This window comes from Alligator mississippiensis, chromosome 13 (genome assembly GCF_030867095.1).
Source record: "Alligator mississippiensis isolate rAllMis1 chromosome 13, rAllMis1, whole genome shotgun sequence".
In the NCBI taxonomy this organism is placed as follows: Eukaryota; Metazoa; Chordata; order Crocodylia; family Alligatoridae; genus Alligator; species Alligator mississippiensis.
This window is the reverse complement of record NC_081836.1, coordinates 52,951,607-52,970,700: the sequence shown is the minus strand read 5'-3', so window position 1 is coordinate 52,970,700 and position 19,094 is coordinate 52,951,607. Positions and strand designations below refer to the sequence as shown.

Sequence of the window (19,094 nt, the reverse complement as noted above, 5' to 3'; positions counted from 1 at the left end):
CGCCCCCTTCCCATCCTGCCGCGCCAGTGCGCAGGCGCGCGCAGGTCGCCGCGCGGCCACCGTACCGCGGGGCGCATGTGTTCCCCCTGGGAGAGGAGGTGGGGGAACAGCGCATGCGCGGCTGTGTCGGCCTGGCTGTGGGGCACGCATTGGTGGGGGGCGTGGCGGTGGTGGTTAGTGAAGCTAAGCAGGCTCCGGCGCGGCTAGCAGGTGGATGGGAGACCGAATGATCTGAATGCTTTCTAGCCCCATCTCAGGTTGCTGCCCCTGTGCAAGGGGGGTGTCTTCCTATTGTGTCTCTGCGTCTTTCTTAAGGCTGCATGAGTGAATCAAGGTATTGCATCTTGCAGGTGGATGCTTCTGTCAGTCCCTCCTCAGCCTGGGTTAGCTGATGTTAATGGTCCAGCCCCTCTGTTCTCCATCCCTGGCTCACTTTGCAATTAGCATCCCCGCCCTGGCACTGACTTCTGTTCCCACAAGAGGCTGCAAAGGAACCAGACTTGCGGTGCCCGCCTGCTAATGCGTCTGGCCGCAAAGATGTCCCTCGGGTGTGCGGGGGGCAGTTTGCAGCCTCTCTTCTCCCAACTTCGTCTTCCATCATCGTCCTCTGTTTCCTGCATCTAATCCAGTTCAACTCTCCTGACAGTAGAAATATCAAGGCCCAAGGAAACATTTCCAATCCATCCCCTGCTATGCAAAGGGTGCTTTCTAGTCGCCCGCCTGGACTGCCAATTCTGCGCTCTCATTTTGATGGCACCACAGCAAAGGAATAATACCGTGCTCCTGTGCAGCACCTACTTCTTGAGTATTTCACAATAAATAACTCTTTCAGTATTTTGCATCCTTTAATGAGCCCTAGCCTCACCATACCCTTGTGTGGCAGGGATTATGATCACCAGGATGTTTTCAGATGGGAAAGCTGAGGGCCCAAGAGTAAGGGATGATCCTGAGTAGCTCTTTATAGAAACAGTTTCGGCGTGCTGTCTCCCGGTTCTGTGCATTAGCACAGGTTCAGTTTCTACTTAACCTGCATCAAAGCCATTTCCAAAGCTCCCTTCACCAGCACATGTTGCCATGAAGCCAGTTTATTGAGTCTCTCAGTATTTGATGCTTTACAGAAAGCCTCAAGTCCTAGAAGCAGACACTTGTCTTCCTCACCTCACAATCACAGAATCAGAGAATGAGGGTTGAAGGGACCTCAGGAGGTCACGTCTAGTCTAACCCCCTGCACAAAGCAGGACCAACCCCAACTACAGCATCTCAGCCAAGGTTTTGACTATCTGGTCTTCCACATACATCCCCAGGGACTTCAGCTTCCATGCTGATGACCAGGGATCCTGGTTTTCTCTGATAAAAAAAATCCTCATTTTGGGACCCCACCTTGACTTTACCTCTCCATTTCTACAAACCTCCGATCTGACGCCATGTGCCTGATCAGCTACAGCGGCATCTCCCTCTTCCCCTTCACCTCTGCACCAGCTGAGCCCCCTGTTTACAATCACTGCCTGGAAATTTCCCCCTCCAATTCTATCCAAAACACTCTGCTATCAGCCGTATGTGGTCGCATCAAATCTTGCCCTCCTTTGCCTTCCTTGATCCTGGGTGTCCTCCAGCCTCTCCCATGCACCTTCAGTGTTTCCTTTGGTGTATCGCCCCTTCCATCCCTCTGTGAGAGGTCCACAGGGTTGTGTCCTTCTCCCTCTGTGCCATACCCCGGGTTAGCTGGTCCACAAAGCAGTTTCGGTTGCCATCTTTGTGCTGACAACTCACCAGCGTACCCCTCTGCAGCAGATCTGTTTCCGTGCGTCAGATCTAGAATTTCCTACTCGTGGAGGTTTAGCCTGCGGTGAAGCTCAACAAGGCTAAAAGAGAGGTCTTATTCTCCCCTCCCACAAGCCCTCCCCACTACCTCCATTCTCCATCATCGTGGACAATACTACCACCCCCAGCTGTCACTCAGGCCCATAACAAGGGTATCATCCTTGACTCAGATGCCTCTCTAGGTCCCCACATCCTGGCTATGTCTATACCTTGCTTGGTCTTTCTAGATGATATCTCTTAAGTCACAATCCTTCCTCTACCTCCACACAGCTATAGATCTTGTCTGAGCTTTTATCACTTGTGTTGGGAGACACGCTTTTCTCTGGCTTAGACGGTGGCAGGTTTGGCCTGCTCACACCCATCAAGATCAGTGCTGCAAAACTCATGTTCCTGGCCCGCTGTTCTGACCCTGACACCCTATTTATGCATCCTGTCATGGGCTCCTTCACCACATTTAGCATCAGCGCTTTCACTTTCCAAGCCCTTCCCAGCCTCCATTTCTCACTCATTAAATTTTCAATCAAGCCCCTCTGCTCTTTCCTCCATGCTGCCCTTCACAGATGCTTCCCATATACAAAGCAACCTCCTTATCTGTCTTCCAGTCCCTCCTTCCAACTCTCCTTTGCTGGGAGATGTAGAGAAACCTTAACAGCAGCGATGCTTTGGGCACAGAGATACCCACTGTCATGCTGACTGTAATATTTCACTGTTTCCATATACTCCCCTCTCTGCTTGTCTCCATCTGTTGCCTCTTACATAGACTATAAGGTCTCTGAGACAGGGATCTTTGTGTGCGTGTGTTGTATCTGTACAGCACCCAGCGCAAGACAGTCCTCCTCCATGATTTGGGCTACTAGGAGCTACCCCAGGCAAATAATAATATATGATAACAACTTTCATTAAACCAGTCCTTTCAGCTTGAGGTGGGCAGACTTTGACTTCGCCTGATTCAGGGGAAAAATAGGTCTTTTGAGCAATTTGTGTCTTAAGAAAGCAGCTGTATTTCCACCTCAAGCAGTGTTGCAGCTCTGATAGCTTTGCCCTGTTGCTCTCAGACCTACTTTCTGTCCCCTGGAACTGCCTCCCTTCCTGCCCTCAGCCCTGGGATTGATTTTACCTTGCAAGTCCCTGTCACCCCGAGGTGATTGCTTTATTCTGTTCCACTGAACTGTGCCTGCCATGTTTGCAGGCTGTTGGGATGTGACAATCACCTGTAACACTGCCACGCTCTATGACAGCTCCATGCATCTCTGTCCTCCTCGTACATATTATTTATCCACAACAGCTCTCGGAGATCTCTCAGCAGATCAGGCCTGTCACTGTGCTTGTCCTTAGGAGATGAGAGTCGGGAGACAAAGCTGAGTGGCTCTGGTCTCCAAGAGACATGCAAGATAACCCATCTGGCAAACGGGACAGGAGCAGAGACACTGCTGAGCTACTGCCTTTCTTCACTTTGGGTTGTTTTGTACTTGGGGTTAGTGAGTCAGAGTTTCTCCCTTTAGACAACTTCAGGCTGACACATGCCTTTTGGAGGGGCCAGTTGCCTTTAGTATATTCATGGCTTTTGATCTTAAAATGCTCCCCTCCTATGTCACCTCCCATCCAAGTGTTTCAAGACACTTTGCAAGCACTAATGCACAGGTTTCCCAGCATCCCATTAGCTGGGTTTGCACCATTTAGCTCCACTTTCCAGAGAGTAAAACTGAGGCACAGATCAGCTAAGCACTTATTTGGGGTCACATTGTGAAACACCCAGAGCCATGTGCCTGCTCTTTTAAGGGAGCAAGCAGCCTGAGAGGCTGCTTACAGGTGGCAAAGGAGAGCTAATAAAGGACTCACCTTCCCAGAAGAGGGCTCAAACTTAAGCCCAGAGCTTGCACCCATCAGTTAGTCTTGCCTTGGTAACTATGGAGTGAGGAGCCCCTGGCAACAGAGCAGTAGGACCCCTGAACTGACAGTGGCTCTGAATGAGAAACTCTGCAATGCCGAGAACAAGGGAAGGTACCTGGAGCAGAGAAGGGCTTAGTTATATGGGCAGGTGGCCCTGTTTTATGTTAAGCCTAGTGAAGGTCTGAATGCCTGCCAGAGGGCAGGTATTCATTATTGAGTTGTCCTAGCAGTTCAGCCTGGAGCCCTGCAAGGGCGGGAAGGCTTACTTAGAGGGCCAGTAGCTCAGCAGAGGCTGAGAGTGGGGTTCAATCAGGGGTACAAGGACCTAGAGAGTAGGGACCTAGGGATCCATGAGCCCCAGGCCCAGAAAGGACTGGGAGTGTGATCAGAGGCACCAGAGACAAGCAGGGCTGAGAGACAGCGATACCCAAGAAGGTCCAGGGACAGGAGGAGTACCTGAGTGTGGGACCTGGAGGTTCAGGGGTCAAGGACTGATGGACAGTCAGACCACAGAGTCAATGGGCCCAGGGACAGGGTGAGGACTAGATGAGGATGCACAAGTCTGAGAGGGGCTGCAAGGCAGATCAGGGGTACAGGAACCCCGAGAGAGAGGGGCTGCGAGCTGGACCAGACAAGGGTCCATGAGTCTGAGAGGGGCAGCAGGCCAGACCAGATGAGGGTCTACGAGACTGAAAGGGGCTGTGAGCTGGACTGGGGGCCTGGGAGCCCTCAGAAAGAGGGTCTGTGAGCTGGACTGGGGGTCCTCAGGGGTTGGAGGGCCAAAAGGGGTCAAGTGTGTGAACTGAGCATCATAGAAATAACACCTGTGAGGCTTGTGGTGTGGTGTAGGGGAGGAAAGGAGCCACATAATTCGCCCTTAAGGCTACAGGTGCCCTACCAGGGGGGCATAGTCAGGCTGAGAGAGACCTATCAGGCCTGAGAACTGGATTGAGGCTAGTGGGGGCTCAGGTGGCTCCGGCATCCCTTTGAGACCTCAACCAAGGTGAAGCTGGAAATCCTCAGATGAAAATGAAGAAGGCCAGTTTCAAGGGGAGATATATTTCATTTCAAACGCACCAATTTTGGTGTTTCTGAAACAAGATTTTTTTTTCCAATTGCTTGGAACCGACAAGACATCGCATTTGTATTTTGGTCTGATTGGAGCTGAAACTGAGTTTAAAAAATCACAACTGAAATGTCCTGCAAAAGGACCATCCCTGATCTGGAGCTCATTGTCTGCACTGTACATTCACAGGAAGAGAGGGCTGCTGCCATGAAGGATTTAGGACCAGATTAGATAAGGCAGACACAAGTGGGAGGAGAAGAGAGGCACAGAAAAGTGAAGTGATTCACCCAGGGCTACACAGCAGGTCAGTAGCATTAAGCAGAAATAAAACAGAGGTTTCTTGATTCACCATCTGCTTTCCTGGCTCCTGGATGTTGCTGATTCCTCCACAAGAGGCCTTCTTGCCTACATACAGTCTGCAAATGAACAGAAATGCATCCACAGAGGATGGTCTCTTCTTGGCAGAAGGAGAACAAAAGAAGATGTATAAAGGATTCATCTTCCCACGTGTAGTTTGTCTTGATTAAGGTACAGATTAGCTCAGCAGAAGAGCTGGGTTAACGTGTGTGTGTGTGTGTGTGTGTGTGTGTGTGTGTGTGTGTGTGTGTAAAACTTGCAAGTTTACATACTGCTGGTGTCTCTGCAATTCTGCCTTGTACCACGGGAGGTCACCAAGGCTTAGCAGGTCTGGCAGCAAGTGACTCCACAGCATGCTGTGCTTTGACTCATCGCAATTCCTGTCTTGGGGCGTACAGACTCAGGAACACATCACTTGCCTTGTGTAGGCTGGCATATGCCATCCATGCCAGCAAAAATAATATTATCTTGTGGGCAAAGTGACTCAAAGCAACTAACAGGGATTATTTCCTTCCCCCCTCCCCATTTGGGGTTCTGTTATTGCAACAAATTTCTATCTAGCTGCTTGTGCTTTGCTATTATTATTATTTTTCTTTATACGGCACAATAGCACCTAGGAGGCGCAGTCAAGACAGAAGCCGTGTTGTGCTCCATGCTGTACAAATGCAATATCCATATCCCAAAGAGTTTATAATTTAAATATAGTTACCCACGGTCAGATTGTATGCCTGGGGGTCAGTGGAGTAGTGGCTATGTATCATCAGTGTGGGCACAAATGTCAGTGTACTGGTTACACTCCTGACTACACCCAAGCGAATGCTCACCTGGGAAAACTGGGCATAATTTTTTAAAAATTCTTATTTTAAAAAATGACAGTAATGAAGGCTGGAAAAATCACAAATAAAATCAAGGGCTGTGTAGCTGAATGGGAACTGAGGGGTGTTTTTTTTTAATGATATCTTTTACTGGAGCAACTGTGCATTTGGGAGAGATGTTAGACAAATTTTCAGGCACAAAGTGCCCATCTTGAGGTTGACTCTTCTAAGCATTCAAATCCGCACGCTTCACTAGATTGCCTTGCAACGAGGTATGTCTCATGGACATATCCAATAGGGGCGGGGATCCAAATCTGGAGGCATTCGAACAAGATATCATGCCTGCAAAACCTGCACTTCTTTAAGTTAACACATTTTGCCAGTGCTTTTTGGCCACTGCTGAGGGTCAAGCCATGTTTCTTATTTTCCTCGAGTGGATTTCAGCATCGTGACATTTCTACCAGTACCCACAGGTCCCCGGAGGAAACAATCTCAACACCGTTCTTCAGCAAAGAGATAAGCTAGACACATGCCAAAGGCCCAGGTACCAACTGGAGTACAAAGCACTGGTGCGGAAACACTAGCTGAGCATGTTGCTAAGCCTGCCAATTTTCAGGTGAGCTGGGTGACTCAAAGGGACCTTCCCCGACGGTGGAAATGCAAAGTCAAGCCTTGCCAGAAACCTGAGAAAGGTCTGCAGGCAAGTTGCTGCAATCTGCCTCCCTCCGGGTTGCTTATTTATTTTGGGTGGGAGGGGGAGAGCTGTCACCTGAATCCAGGAGACACTCCAGAAGGTGCTCACACTCTTAAGAAAAAGAAATGAGATGTGCATATGCTTGCTGGGTTAAGATGAAGGGCTCTGTTTGACCTGTGGCAAATTTGGGTGTTCTGTCTTGTGGTGACAGTAGTTTTGCTAGAAGATTAGACAATGGATTTGTATAGGATGGTTTGGATAGGGAGGATCCTGCCTCAGGGGCAGGGGTTGGACTAGGTGATCTCTAGAGGTCCCTTCCAGCCCCACTTCTCTCTAATTCTATGAAAACAGGCCAACCAACCACCAGCCAAGTTATGTATTCAAGGGGGAAACATTTCTTCCTGGCACTTACAAATGACCAGCAGAAGTCCTGAAGCCTGGGATTGAGGAAATGCAATATAAACCTATACAATCATTAATTGCATTTAATATGGTTCAGCAAGTATTGTAAGTGTATTAAAAGCTCAATAAGAATGAAGATGAACAAGGGAAGGAAACCTAATTATGAAAAGGCGGTGACAGTGACCAGCCAGGCCTCCCTTACTTGTTCACACACATTGCACAGTTCCCTGGAGTTCAAAATGAAGCATGTCCTTGAAAAGCATGGCATGGGCCTTAACTCTTCATTACTCTTCCAAGCTTTGTTCTGCGTTGGGAGATTTTGACTCTGGGAAAGCATTTTGTTCCCCACTGGCTGCTTTTATCAACTTAACGTGCAAGATCTTTGGCACTGTCAAGAAAGCCAATCTCCAACTTCATAAAAATCCAGATGTACCGATGGTAGCATCAGAAATAGCCACTGTCATGTGGATACCCAGGACTACCAATGTGCAACAGCAGTGGTAGGCAGGACCAGAGATAGATTGGTGTGCTAAATGCCCAAGACCAAGACACCCCCTCTCCCACTTTGCACTAGCACAATGGTGGAGATCAGCGGAGAGCATTCACTCATATTCTCTAGCTGTTCAGTATTTGGGATGTGATGTGTGGTGGCCAGAGAAGTGATTCCAGCTGCAGGTCATGCTCCTTTTGGTGTCTCAAATTTCTTAGCTCTTAAAACATACCAGAACACTCCTCTTTTCAGCCAAGCCTTTATAGATGTTTCCAAATGGCAGCATTGTCTTCTGCCTGCCTTTTCCAATTTGTAGCTTGATGGTGATTATCTCTGTAGGATGCAGATACCAGAAGGGACTGAGATTAGACATCATGGTGATGGGCATATCAGACTGTCCAAAAGGGAGAGATTAGTGGCACAGGGTGCATGAAACCTCCTTGAAACTTTGGGTGCAAACACAGAACTTCATTTAAGATGGCAGTGAGAAGTCATTCAGCCCCTTCCTCTAGAGAAGCAAGCAGTTTCCCCAAGTAGAATATAGGTATATGTCTCTGCCCACAGTGAGTGAGTTCACTCAGAAACTCAAACTGTGAAGACAGGCTCTGGTTGGTTATTGTTTTGGGAAAGTGAGGGTGTGGGTGAATCTTTTATGAGAGGCAGTTCAGAAACGGATGGAGAAGAAAGCCTGCCATAGCCTAAATGATCACCGGTATGTGATCTTGCGAGCCATCCTAGAGAGCGTTTGGATTGGGAGGGGGCTGGTGGCTGCAAAGGGGGTAAAGCTGAGAGCAAGTAAATTGTCTTGCTATTATTTAATCCTACTGTGTTTGGGAAAGCGGGACGTTGCCCGTTCTCGTACATCAGCAGAATTGCACCTGGGCTACCTGTCTGCATTATCAATTATCCATTATCGGTTGCATCAGGGACACCTGACTCCATTATCAATTATCCATTATCAATTTCTCCCCCTAGCTGGAACCGCCAGCCAAACATTGCACCTTTTGCCAGCAGCTCAGGTCAAAGTGGGTAACGTTAGCTTGGATAGGTGCCAGGGAAAAAACACCCAGGCCACAATTTTCCAGCTCCCGGCTGTTCCTAGTCCTTAACGTTAGTGGGAGTTATTCATCTCTCTGACGCAGCACATAGGAGGAGCAGAGCCTGAACCCCGTGGGGAGCGGGTTGAGGGGGAGATCTCTGAACACGGTGGAGGCGGTGGGTGGGGGTCCTGTCCTGCTCATCCGATTGTGCGGCTGGGATGCGGGTGAACTGCCTGCCCCCGAGACGATCTGCGGTTCAATGCAATTATTTGCCCATCGGATTCAGATGCAGCTCCAGGTCTGGAGTTATTCTGCAGCATGATTCGTGAGACTTTACCGTTGCCATAACAACTGAATCCAGGCTTCAAAAATAGTAACTTATTTTTCATTCAATTTGCCTTTTCCCCTCAGAGCCAAATCTATTTTGGTCCTGACAGTTTATTTCAGGTGTCCCTCTCTGATGAACTCTGCAGTCCCCAGGCACAGTGCTGTACGGGGACCGGCCCTCAGGGGAGTCGCACCTTCATTTAATTAAGCATCGTTTGTCACCTTTTCCTCTCCTCCCAAATACTCTTCTCATGGACCGTATATTAGTATCCAAAAGCATAGCAAAAAGCAGACACCACCAAGGAGCCCTTGCAAAAGCCTCTCTAAAACCAGGAGGGCTGGAGAAGGAGTTAGAAATGCATTTCCAGGTGGTGAAACATAGAAGAGGATCTCAAAGATGACCTGAACACAAGTGTTGCCAGACAACATGATACCAGGTGCTACAAATCAATGGGACGTAGATCAGAGAGGTGACACAGATCGACTGCTGTCCATTGCCCCCAGGACTCTCCCTTCTCAGGTCAAGCTGCAACAAATGTTGTCGCTCTTGTCCCTTTTGGGTTGTGTAGGTCCCAGCTCCAAATTTCAAAACAGGCCCTTCAGGTGTCCCCAACAACACCGTGACACTAAATGTATGGAAACAAAGAGCCACGAGGAAGCTGCATGATCAAGTCTGTTTTTTTTAAGAATAGAGAAATATTCAAAAATCATCTGTTTATGCCCTTTGCTTCTTCTTCCTTAACCAGTGGCTCTTGGTTTTTTGTTTCACACCCAGGCTTCAGCCTGCAGAGAAATGCATCAAGAAGAGTTGTGTGCATCGCACGCAAAATATTCTCACGGCGAAAGAGGAATCTTAACTATATTTGCTTTGGGGTGTTCTTGCAATGAGATGAGTTCTGGATTTCAGTTGGATGGAGCCGGATGGGACGGTAGTCGGGGTTCAAATCTTCCTGATGTTGACAGCTAAACCAACTTAGAAACCTTAGCGTGGGACTTAGCACGCACCTTGTCACTTAAGGTAACAGTGCTGCACTGCAGCGCTGGCTGTTGCAAGTCAGGACCCCCAGAGTCACACAGTGCTAGGTCGGGTAAAGGTACTGTGTCCTCACCTGTGTCAGTTCGCAGGATCTGGTCTTTCCATCTCAGCAGGCTTTGCTATCTCCTGCCGTTGCATAACGGAGCCCGTATTGCCACTTTCCGAAGCAAATGGATTTAGCAGCAAACCTTCCTCTGTTCTCCATCAGTCCTATTCGCTGGGAGCACCTACCGGCAGCACTTAAGGCGCAGTAGACAGGTTGCTCATTACAGCATCACGGCAAAAACTGTGCTGTTACATTAATGCACAGTAGTATTAGTCTACTGCACATGAACTGTCATGAAAAAAGCACGTGATTGCGCTGATGTGCACTAGAGCACCCACTGCACATTTATTTAGTGCTTTCTTTTGCAAGTGCTAAATTTAATAGGGAGCAGGCACTGTGCATTAATGAACGTGTAGACATGCCCATTCATAGACCTTTTTGACCCAACCTCTCCTCTCCCCTCCACCCCCATTTTAGTAAAAATGTGCCACTCTCCTATTCAGTGGCTAGCACCAGGGTGAGGACGTTGTACTGAAGTAAGCAGGGACTGTGCACTGGCTGCCTTACTCTGAAATCCCGTTCTTTCCTCTGGGACAATTTCTTACTGTTCTTTTGTAATAGAGAAGTGAAAAATGCTGCTGTGGGGATACTGGGAATTTTATACCAAGTGCACCAACCTCAACTCTTGTTAAACTTGTTAATCCCTAAAAAGCCTCCCTGTATAAGCCTTATCAGCCCCAAAACAGAGAGTAATGCCTCTACTGGATTCTGACTCTCCCAGCCCTTGCCAAGGAGCTTGAACATTGTTTTGAATGTCCACATGCTGTGAGCAGGATGAAAGCTGTGTGCTGTGCTGTCTCCTTCACCACCCCTCCCTCATTTAAATTCATGGGACAGGCAGCCTGCTTCTTTTTCAGCCACAGCCCTTGAAAGTGTGCTGTTCTCTTTGGCTTTTCTGAGTGCAAGCATGTGCATTGTCCATCAGATTATGAAATGTTGTATATGCCCGCATAGGTGTGCATGGTGTATACTGCCAGCCTCTGCAGGACAGAACATGCCATGCTGCCTGCAAGCAGACAGGTTTCTTCTGCTGATTGTGTCTGTAAAGACTTTAGTTAGCTAGAGAGGCACTTAGGCCAAAAGTGACCATTGGTTTTGTACATCCAACCTAAGATGCTTTGGAGTTGATCTCTCAAAGGCAATGAGCATCATTCTGTAGCTTCCATAGGAGCTGTGAGCACTCAGCATCTCTAAAAATGAGGCTGAAGGTGTTTTATGTTGGGCAGCCAGCTAACAAGGCAACTTAAATCATAGGATCATAGTATCATAGTATATGATAGCAAATCAATAGCAAAGTTAAGAAATGTCTTCATATTTCCTGAGCAGGCAGTGATAGACTGTACTACTATTAATGATACATGCCCATAGTTAAAAGGTGACCATGGTGTTGAAAGTATGTGGTCACAGATGGTTACACATCTGCAGGGTAATATAGATGGTTTCCACTTTACAGGATGGATGCTATAGGTCCAAAGGCCTTAAGAGAGGGAAAAATATTGGACACCTTTAGCTTCATCTTGAGACATTAGTTGTTAATATTATACATGGGCAGGTATTTGCTGCAACCATGTGAACACCTCCTGCTTCTCTTTTATCCAGAAAACAATATGCTACCTACACCCCGCCACCCCAAACTAGGCTCACAGATCTCCTCCCCAGGGTAAGAGATGTGGCAACAGTTTCCTGATTTCTAATGGGCTCTGAAGTGTGCGCACATCACTTCACAGATGGAGGCTCTCTCTACGCACACCAGCTGCACTACTTCCACCAGTTCAGAAAGATTGATTTAGTGAAACCAGCCCAACCCAGCTGCATTACAGGTATTGATTTAACGATTTGGGTTGAGGATGTGATTTAGATTGGAAGTTAGATTAGCCCAGCCTCCGATGACGGTGCAACAATAATGGGCTAAGGGTATTTTATACTGGTATAATTTAACCCCCTAGTTTAGGAGGATAAACTCTCCTGTAATAAACCCCTTTTGATCCTGCTGTTACCCCACTCACGCCTGGGGGCTGCTGTTCTGCTTGAACATCTGTGTTTCATACTGATACAAGGCTGCACACAAGCTGGGTTTAGCCAAACTTTTCTATATCGCTTTTGAACTGGCCATTTAGGCTAAATTCACCCTTCTGGTTTATTCCAGGACAAAGAATTTTAACCTGGGATCTCACAGACTGCACACATGCACTGTCCCCCCGTGGTGTATCTGGATTAGCATTTTGCCCTGAGACAGTCAAGGCTAATTTGAGGCAATCGCCTTTCAAGTTGCACACGTAAACACTCCAGCCGGAGATCCCAGCTCTACGGTGGCAGGTGCAAGCCACATGGCTAAAAACTGGGCTTAATGCCTTTGACAAGAGCCCACATGTGAAGCTGCATTCATTTAGTGACGTGGATTTCAAATTGCCCCTTGAAGTGGAAGCTGCTTTGCCCCTAGAATGGATCCTCCCAGATAGGCTGATGCGTACAGAAGGCCATGGACAAACGTAACACTTAGAGCGCTCCAAAGAGAGACTGAGCGTGTTCCAAACCATCCTGCTACCCCAGTGTGAGCTCTGCTCCCTCTTGACCTGGGCACACAGAGGGGTGTGGGCAGACATAACATTTAGAGTGCTCCAAGCTATCCTGCCAATCTGGTGTGACCCCGTTGACATGGGCATAGAGAGGGGTGTGGGCAGACCTAACATTTAGGGTGCTCCAAGCTATCCTGTCAATCTGGTGTGAACCCCGTTGACATGGGCATAGAGGGGTGTGTGGGCAGGCGTAACATTTAGAGCGCTCCAGGCTATCCTGCCAATCTGGTGTGAACCCCGTTGACATGGGCATAGAGAGGGGTGTGGACAGGCGTAACATTTAGAGCACGCTAAACCATCTTGCTAACCCAGTGCGAGCTCCACCCCCTGTTGACACAGGTGCGCAGAAGGGTGCAGGTCACATTTACAGGGCATCAAACCATTCTGCTAACCTGGTGCAAACCCTGCTCCCTGTTGACACGGGCACCCATTTCTCATGGGCTCAGCTCAGTGTAATGCGGGGAAACCCATGTGGGGTGGAGCCAGCTCCTTCCCAGCTGTCCCCTCCTTAGGCAAACTGAGCCCAGGTTGTCTTCCTCACAGCTTCTGGCGTGAATAGGAGCGACCCCAGGTCCCCTTAGGCTGGCAGGTCCAGCAAGCACGCTGGGTGGATTGGGGTGATGTGATGGAAACCCAGGATGAACCCCCCCACCTTGCCCTGCCCGACCCTTTTGTGACTCCACCGGGGCAGGTGCCCCTGGTAGCACAGCCCCAGACTGAAGCAGGAGGGTGCTGGGCACAGCCAGCCGCATCCCCCCTCCAGTGCCCTGCGGGATGCCCCAGCCCTGCTGTGGGGGCTCCCAGGCTTCATCCCCTCTCCCTGTCTGCCACTCAGGGGGGCTCCGTCTGTCTGTCTGTCCGTCTGTCTCCCTCTCCCCACTCCCCCCACCCCCAGCTTAATTACATTTTAAATTCAAATCTGCTGCCATTTGATCTGCAGGGGGTATTTATAGCTCCTCTCCAAGTCACCACGTCGGATAAGAGGATTGGGCAGGTCCTTCTGGCCATGGGCAGGGAGGGATTGTATTTGTCTCTGTCTCTTTCTTCTCTGCTTTCCCTCCTCCACATCTGAGCAGCTGATTCTGTTGCATCAGGACCCGGCTCACACTCCCTCGCTCGCCCGCGGTCTTTCTTAGGTTGCCTTTGTTTTTACTGTATTATTCTCTTGTGCAACAGGGGGCGGGGGGAACCTGAGCGTGGCCTTGATTTTTTTTTTTTCTTTCTCCCTAGCATTTTAAACACACGCACAGAGGCACACGCTCACACACTGTGTTAGTGGGGAAAGAGAGCGAGCGAGCTGGTCTTTGGTCCTGTGAGTTGCTACCTCCACATGCCTGAGCCAGAAGACAAAGCAAGAGCGGATGAAGTTGGTACGGCTCCCCCAAGGCTTGCAGCTTCCTCCTTGGGTGGCAGGAATCACAGAGACACCCCCGGCCCCTGCCCGTGGCTGAGCTGAGAACCTGCCTCAGGGATTTAACCTGCTGCTCCTGGATTTCCTCTCCTCCTCCCTCTCTCGCTTTGCCTCTTCTTCTCCCCCCATCCGCATCCCCTGGACAAACCAGAGCTGGATTCTCATGGAACTGCCGAGATGTTCATGTCCAGAATCCTGGATTTTCAGAAGACGAGATATGCAAGGTAAACCCAAGTGGATGTGCTTTTAGATCTGTGAGTCTAACTGTTTTGCAGCGGGTTTCGAAACACAGAGGATCCCCCTTGCTTCTTCCCTTCCGCTCCAGGAAGCAGGGACTTGCAGGACATAGTCCATAGGTCTGGAAAGATACTGAGTTCTCCAGAACAAAAGGCAATTGGTGGGTTGGTACCTCCACTTTGGTTTTTTGGGGATAACAGGAAGCGTTTTATCTTTCCCCAGCGTCTCTGTACTCTGCCTTGCAGCATCCCAGGGTGCAGGTCTTATTAATCCCAATTCCTTGATGGAGAAACTGAGCCAAAAGTGCCCCCCCTGGATTTTGGGTGCCTTGATTGTTGAGTTTCCTTGTTGGGGGTGCTCTGATCCACTGTCAGCCTTTGGAGGGGTGGCATTAAACACCTCTGAAAAGCAGTCCCTGTTTCAAATTGGGGCACCCAGAATCAGCAGTCGTTGTCAAGCCATTGACGGTGTCTTGTCCAAGTTTTTCACAGGCTTATGAACAGGCTGGAAGGCACCTTGCTCCCAGCTCTGGGGCTTAATTTCAAGGCTCTCCATCAGTCCATGAAGGGAGAGAGGTCTTGAACCAAAAGATACCCCAGTGATTAGGGGAGCCCCCCAGCATGGCACCAATCTGTTACATAGGGAACTGGCATTTTTCTGAGATGGTCCCATTACAACCCCTTCCCCCCTGCAAGGTTTGATTGCAATACTGAAATCAGGGCAGGTTCTTTTTTTCCCCATTGTGCTGCTAGCACCAAGCAAGCGCTCCGGTGGGTCTCCGCATGAACAGGAGAATAAAGGATAATTTGTTCTGTTTTTTCTGACTTAGCTGCTTCCCAGGTGGGACTACATTATTGATCCTTTCCTTAGCCCGAAATAGAAGTCTGCATTTCCAGTGTGGCAGGATCTTCCCTAGAGGTAGTAACTTGATTCAGTGACTCAGATGTGTGAGGATCTACCACGGGGCCACCTGCTTAAGAGGATACCTGAGGAACGATCAGTCCTGGCCAAAGAACTCGTTTCCGGTGCCTCTAGCCAATCCATAGCGATACTCAAGACGCTCACAGGTAAATGGCAATAGGAGATTGCCATGTGTTTGGATAGGGGAAATGCTGTATATACCTGAATCATGAAGATAGGTTTAGGGATGAGTCAAAAGGGAATAATGAATATTGTGATGTAGTGACATTTTCAGGTGAGGTTACAGTGGAAGGACTCGATGAGAGGTGTTTGAAAACAGAATTTCTGTGCTGAATTCAGTACTGGTTTCATAGTTTCATAGTAGCTAGGGTCAGGAGGGACCTGAACAGATCATCTAGCCTGACCCCCAAGACATAGACCAAGCTATGACATAGACCAGCTAGAGACCAAGGCTTTTAGGCACAGAGCAGGTACTTAGAGCCAAGGTTTCCTGCACACGGGTCCATGGTTCCTTTGCCAGTGTCCTCTAGGGGAATTGCCGGGGGGAATGATTACATTTTCATATGTGATCAGTCCGTGGCCTTCCAAAGAATTGTTACGGTGGGATGGTTTCTATGAAAGACAGTGTTGACTTGTCAGATTCCAGATGGCTACTATCATATTTCTATTGAAAATGACTTTTACAGTCAGTTTGTCCCTGGAACTTGGTTTGTGGTTGCTCCCCGAATCATTCAAATGAAGACTCGCTTCTCGTTCCTTCACTTGCTGTTTAAGTGTTCTCTGTTCCTATTGAAGAACCATTTTGACGTTGTACAATTTTTTCTTATTAATTTTCGTTGTGTGGAAATAGGTGAGCTATGTGCTAATGTTTTACACACTTGCTCTCTAAGTTGTTTAAATGCTTTCCTAAACAGTCTTTATGAAAACCAAGAGAACTCTGAATTGTTTTCACAAATTGTTATGGCAATCTGTTCAGACGAATGAGAGGACACGAATGCTTAGTGCACCAAAGCAGCACGTATTCCAGAAGCCGATAGATCCCTTTTTAGAAAATCCTTCTTTCCAGTCAGAGGGCAAGATCTGCTAGATGTAGTTAGGTGCATTTTTTTATGTAGTGACTTTTGTGTTGAATGGGTTGCTAAGAGTTGACTCTTAGGACCGGGCGAGCTGCGGTGCGAATAGATCAAGGCTTGTTCAGTGAAACCTTGGTCAAACCCCTTAGAGATATGGAGAAGTTTTGAGATCTGGGGTATCGACACCAGAGAGCAAAACTGGCGCTTTGGGCAATTTTGTGTTTCAGCATAACACTAGAGCTGTGCTGAAGCATGTACCCAGGCACCCCGGTTGTAAATGGGTACCTGGTCATTCAGGCTGGGGAGTCAAAGATGGCTGGTTGTAGTGTCAGCCGCATCGCTGCTTGGTGTGTCATTAGCTAAGTGCCTTGATGAACACAAGGCCAAAGCTGGATCCATCAGCTTGGCAAGGTCTTGAAGAGCAAGGGGCCAGAGCTATGCATCTCAGGGTCACAGTCAGCATTAAGAGTCAGTATTGGAAAGGAGATCTCCTTCTCACTGCTCCTTGGCTGGAAGTTGGCAGCTGAGTTGGGGGGCTTACGGAGAAGGGGCCTCAATGGAGGAAAGAGCCCCATTATACCACCCCTTCCCAAACTATATATCTCAGGTAGAAGGTGGATGACCTTTAGGCATCTTCTTGAATCTCTCCCCTTGGGGTGACTCTTGGAGCACTGTGGGACAAACAAGAGCTGCATCTTCCCAGTCCTTTTGAGAGGGATTGCTGTTTCCATGAAGGGCAACCCATCCACTACTCTGCCATCTTCTCTCTCGCTCTCCATGCCAGTGTTTGCTCCTCTAGATGCTCACCTGCTCTGGTGGTGCAGGCATGGAAGCCAAGCTACCATTGCTTCAGGCAGTAGCTGCAGGTCTACATTGCATGCCATAGGGAGCATCTGCTCTCTTCTGTATCCGCTGCCTCATGGGCTGGGATGGGAGGACTGTGCCGGGCAATCTGTATCCAGTGGGTTCTGCTGCCTTCACTAGCAGTGAGTAACCTTAAGGTAGAAACCTGAGGACCTGTGGAAAGTCAGGATGGTCCAAGAGAATCCAGCATGCAAGAAGAGATGAGAAGACTCTTGAATTTCACATCAAGTAATGTAGGTGTTAACGTCAGGGCATGGCATTAACCCAGCATCTCATGAGGTTGGTGCGAGATCCTCTTATCCTCCTGTTTAAAAATAGCAGGTGGATAATTGTGCACTGCAACTCCCACGTTATAGAGGAGATCACATCTCCCCTAACACGGACTCTTTCACCTATGCAGAGTTCAAAAGCTCCCCAGGTTGCATCCAGGTAGCAGGGAAAACGGCATTGTTTTCCACCACCAACAGGTGCACACAGGCTCAGGCTGTGCTCCAGAGAGGAGCATCATGAAATAGAGAGGTACATTTGCCAAGAACCCAAGGAAAGCCAGCTGGGAGAGGGCCTTGCTGTGCATCTGAAAAGGAAGCAGCTGCTCCCTCCTCTGCCAGACAGCCATCTGCAGACCAAGGAGCACACCGCCATCTTCTACCTACTGCTCTCACTTCCACATTTGTCTCCCATTGGACTTTCCTCCTTATCAAGAGTCTGTTCCTACAAGGCACCAAGAAGTCTCAGCTCCCTCTGACATCAGTGGGAGCTGAAGGGACCTGGTGCCCTCCTGAATCAAGCCCTTACTTATGAAGATTATCCATAGCTTAGAAGAGATGACGTCCAAGGAGAAATGGGGTCAGATGGTGCTTGAGTGGTAGAGTCAGGCAGGGACAAGGGGCCTAAAAACTGGCACCAGGCTTGTTCCTTTATCTGGGTCCTTAGATTACTTCCCTGTAATCTTTTCTATGCCAGGCATGGAAGTGGAACATAGCAATGTCCAGGTTTTTCAGGCAAATTTCCAAGCCCACCAGACTAATGCCGTGGTCATAAGCAGCCAGAGCCGGACACATGATGCAATTCCATACAGCGAGGGGCTGGAACAGCCCAAGGTCCATTGGGAGAAAAAATCTTGTGCAGCTGTGGTGGCTTATGGGAGCCTAGCACAGGGGATTAGCCTTAGGGCCAGATTGCTCACATTGTCAGGTAGGACCCTATTCAGTGACCAGGCCTCATGGGCTTTCTGGCAAGCAGAAGGAACTAGGGTAATCAGTCACAAGACCTACACTGTGGCATGCAAGGGAGGGATGAGTAGCCCGCTGGTACATTTGACTCAGAAAAGGGGGTGGGGGTGGTCTGTGTTTTGGAAAGAAGTGCAAATACAGCTTGGCCTCTCAGAAGGGCAATAAGGCATCTGGGCACATGTTGAAAGAGGATGGGAAATGCTCATTTTTGTGCCGTTTATTGCCCCTTGAAAGATCATAAATCCCTAATCTGATAAGAATAGTTTGGAGCTGCCTGTCCAGTTCAAGAGAGAACCAACAAAGGCAGAGGTTGATGGCAGCTGGTGGTCAATAAATGCCACCCCCCCCAACACACACACACACACATACCCTTGAAAACACATTCAGATGAAAGACCCGTTGCGTAAAAGCCCTTGCACAACCAGAATTAGAAGGAAGCAATCAATGAATGTGTGTTTAATGAACTGCCAGATAAGATGGGAGAAGGTTCTCCACTTACGGGCTGAAAACATTGCCCAAGATTTATCTAAGGTTGGCGCCTTGCTTAAATAGGAGATGACTTCAAAGAGGAGAGGGAGGATCACTGCAGAGCAGGGAAGGAAGAAGGAATTTGAAGGAAGGGCCATATTTAAGAGCAACAGAAAAGAAACCGAGTTTGATTCCATTTAGTGGGCAGGCGAGTCCCTTAGTCTTAGTATCATTAAGCAGCTTTTTGTTCTAAACAAATCCCTTATTT

The 19,094-nt window shown here is 48.7% G+C and overlaps 1 protein-coding gene across 1 annotated transcript in view; it reads left to right on the top strand.

Annotated features, from left to right (window-relative positions):
- The first annotated feature begins 13,623 nt into the window (after positions 1 to 13,623).
- Positions 13,624 to 19,094, top strand: part of MMD2 (monocyte to macrophage differentiation associated 2) — a 39,819-nt gene continuing 34,348 nt past the window's right edge. The window contains exon 1 of the mRNA XM_006265960.4: positions 13,624 to 14,255. Within this exon, the coding sequence (XP_006266022.2) occupies positions 14,209 to 14,255 (47 nt within the window). The 5' untranslated portion in view covers positions 13,624 to 14,208. The remainder of the gene's footprint in view (positions 14,256 to 19,094) is intronic.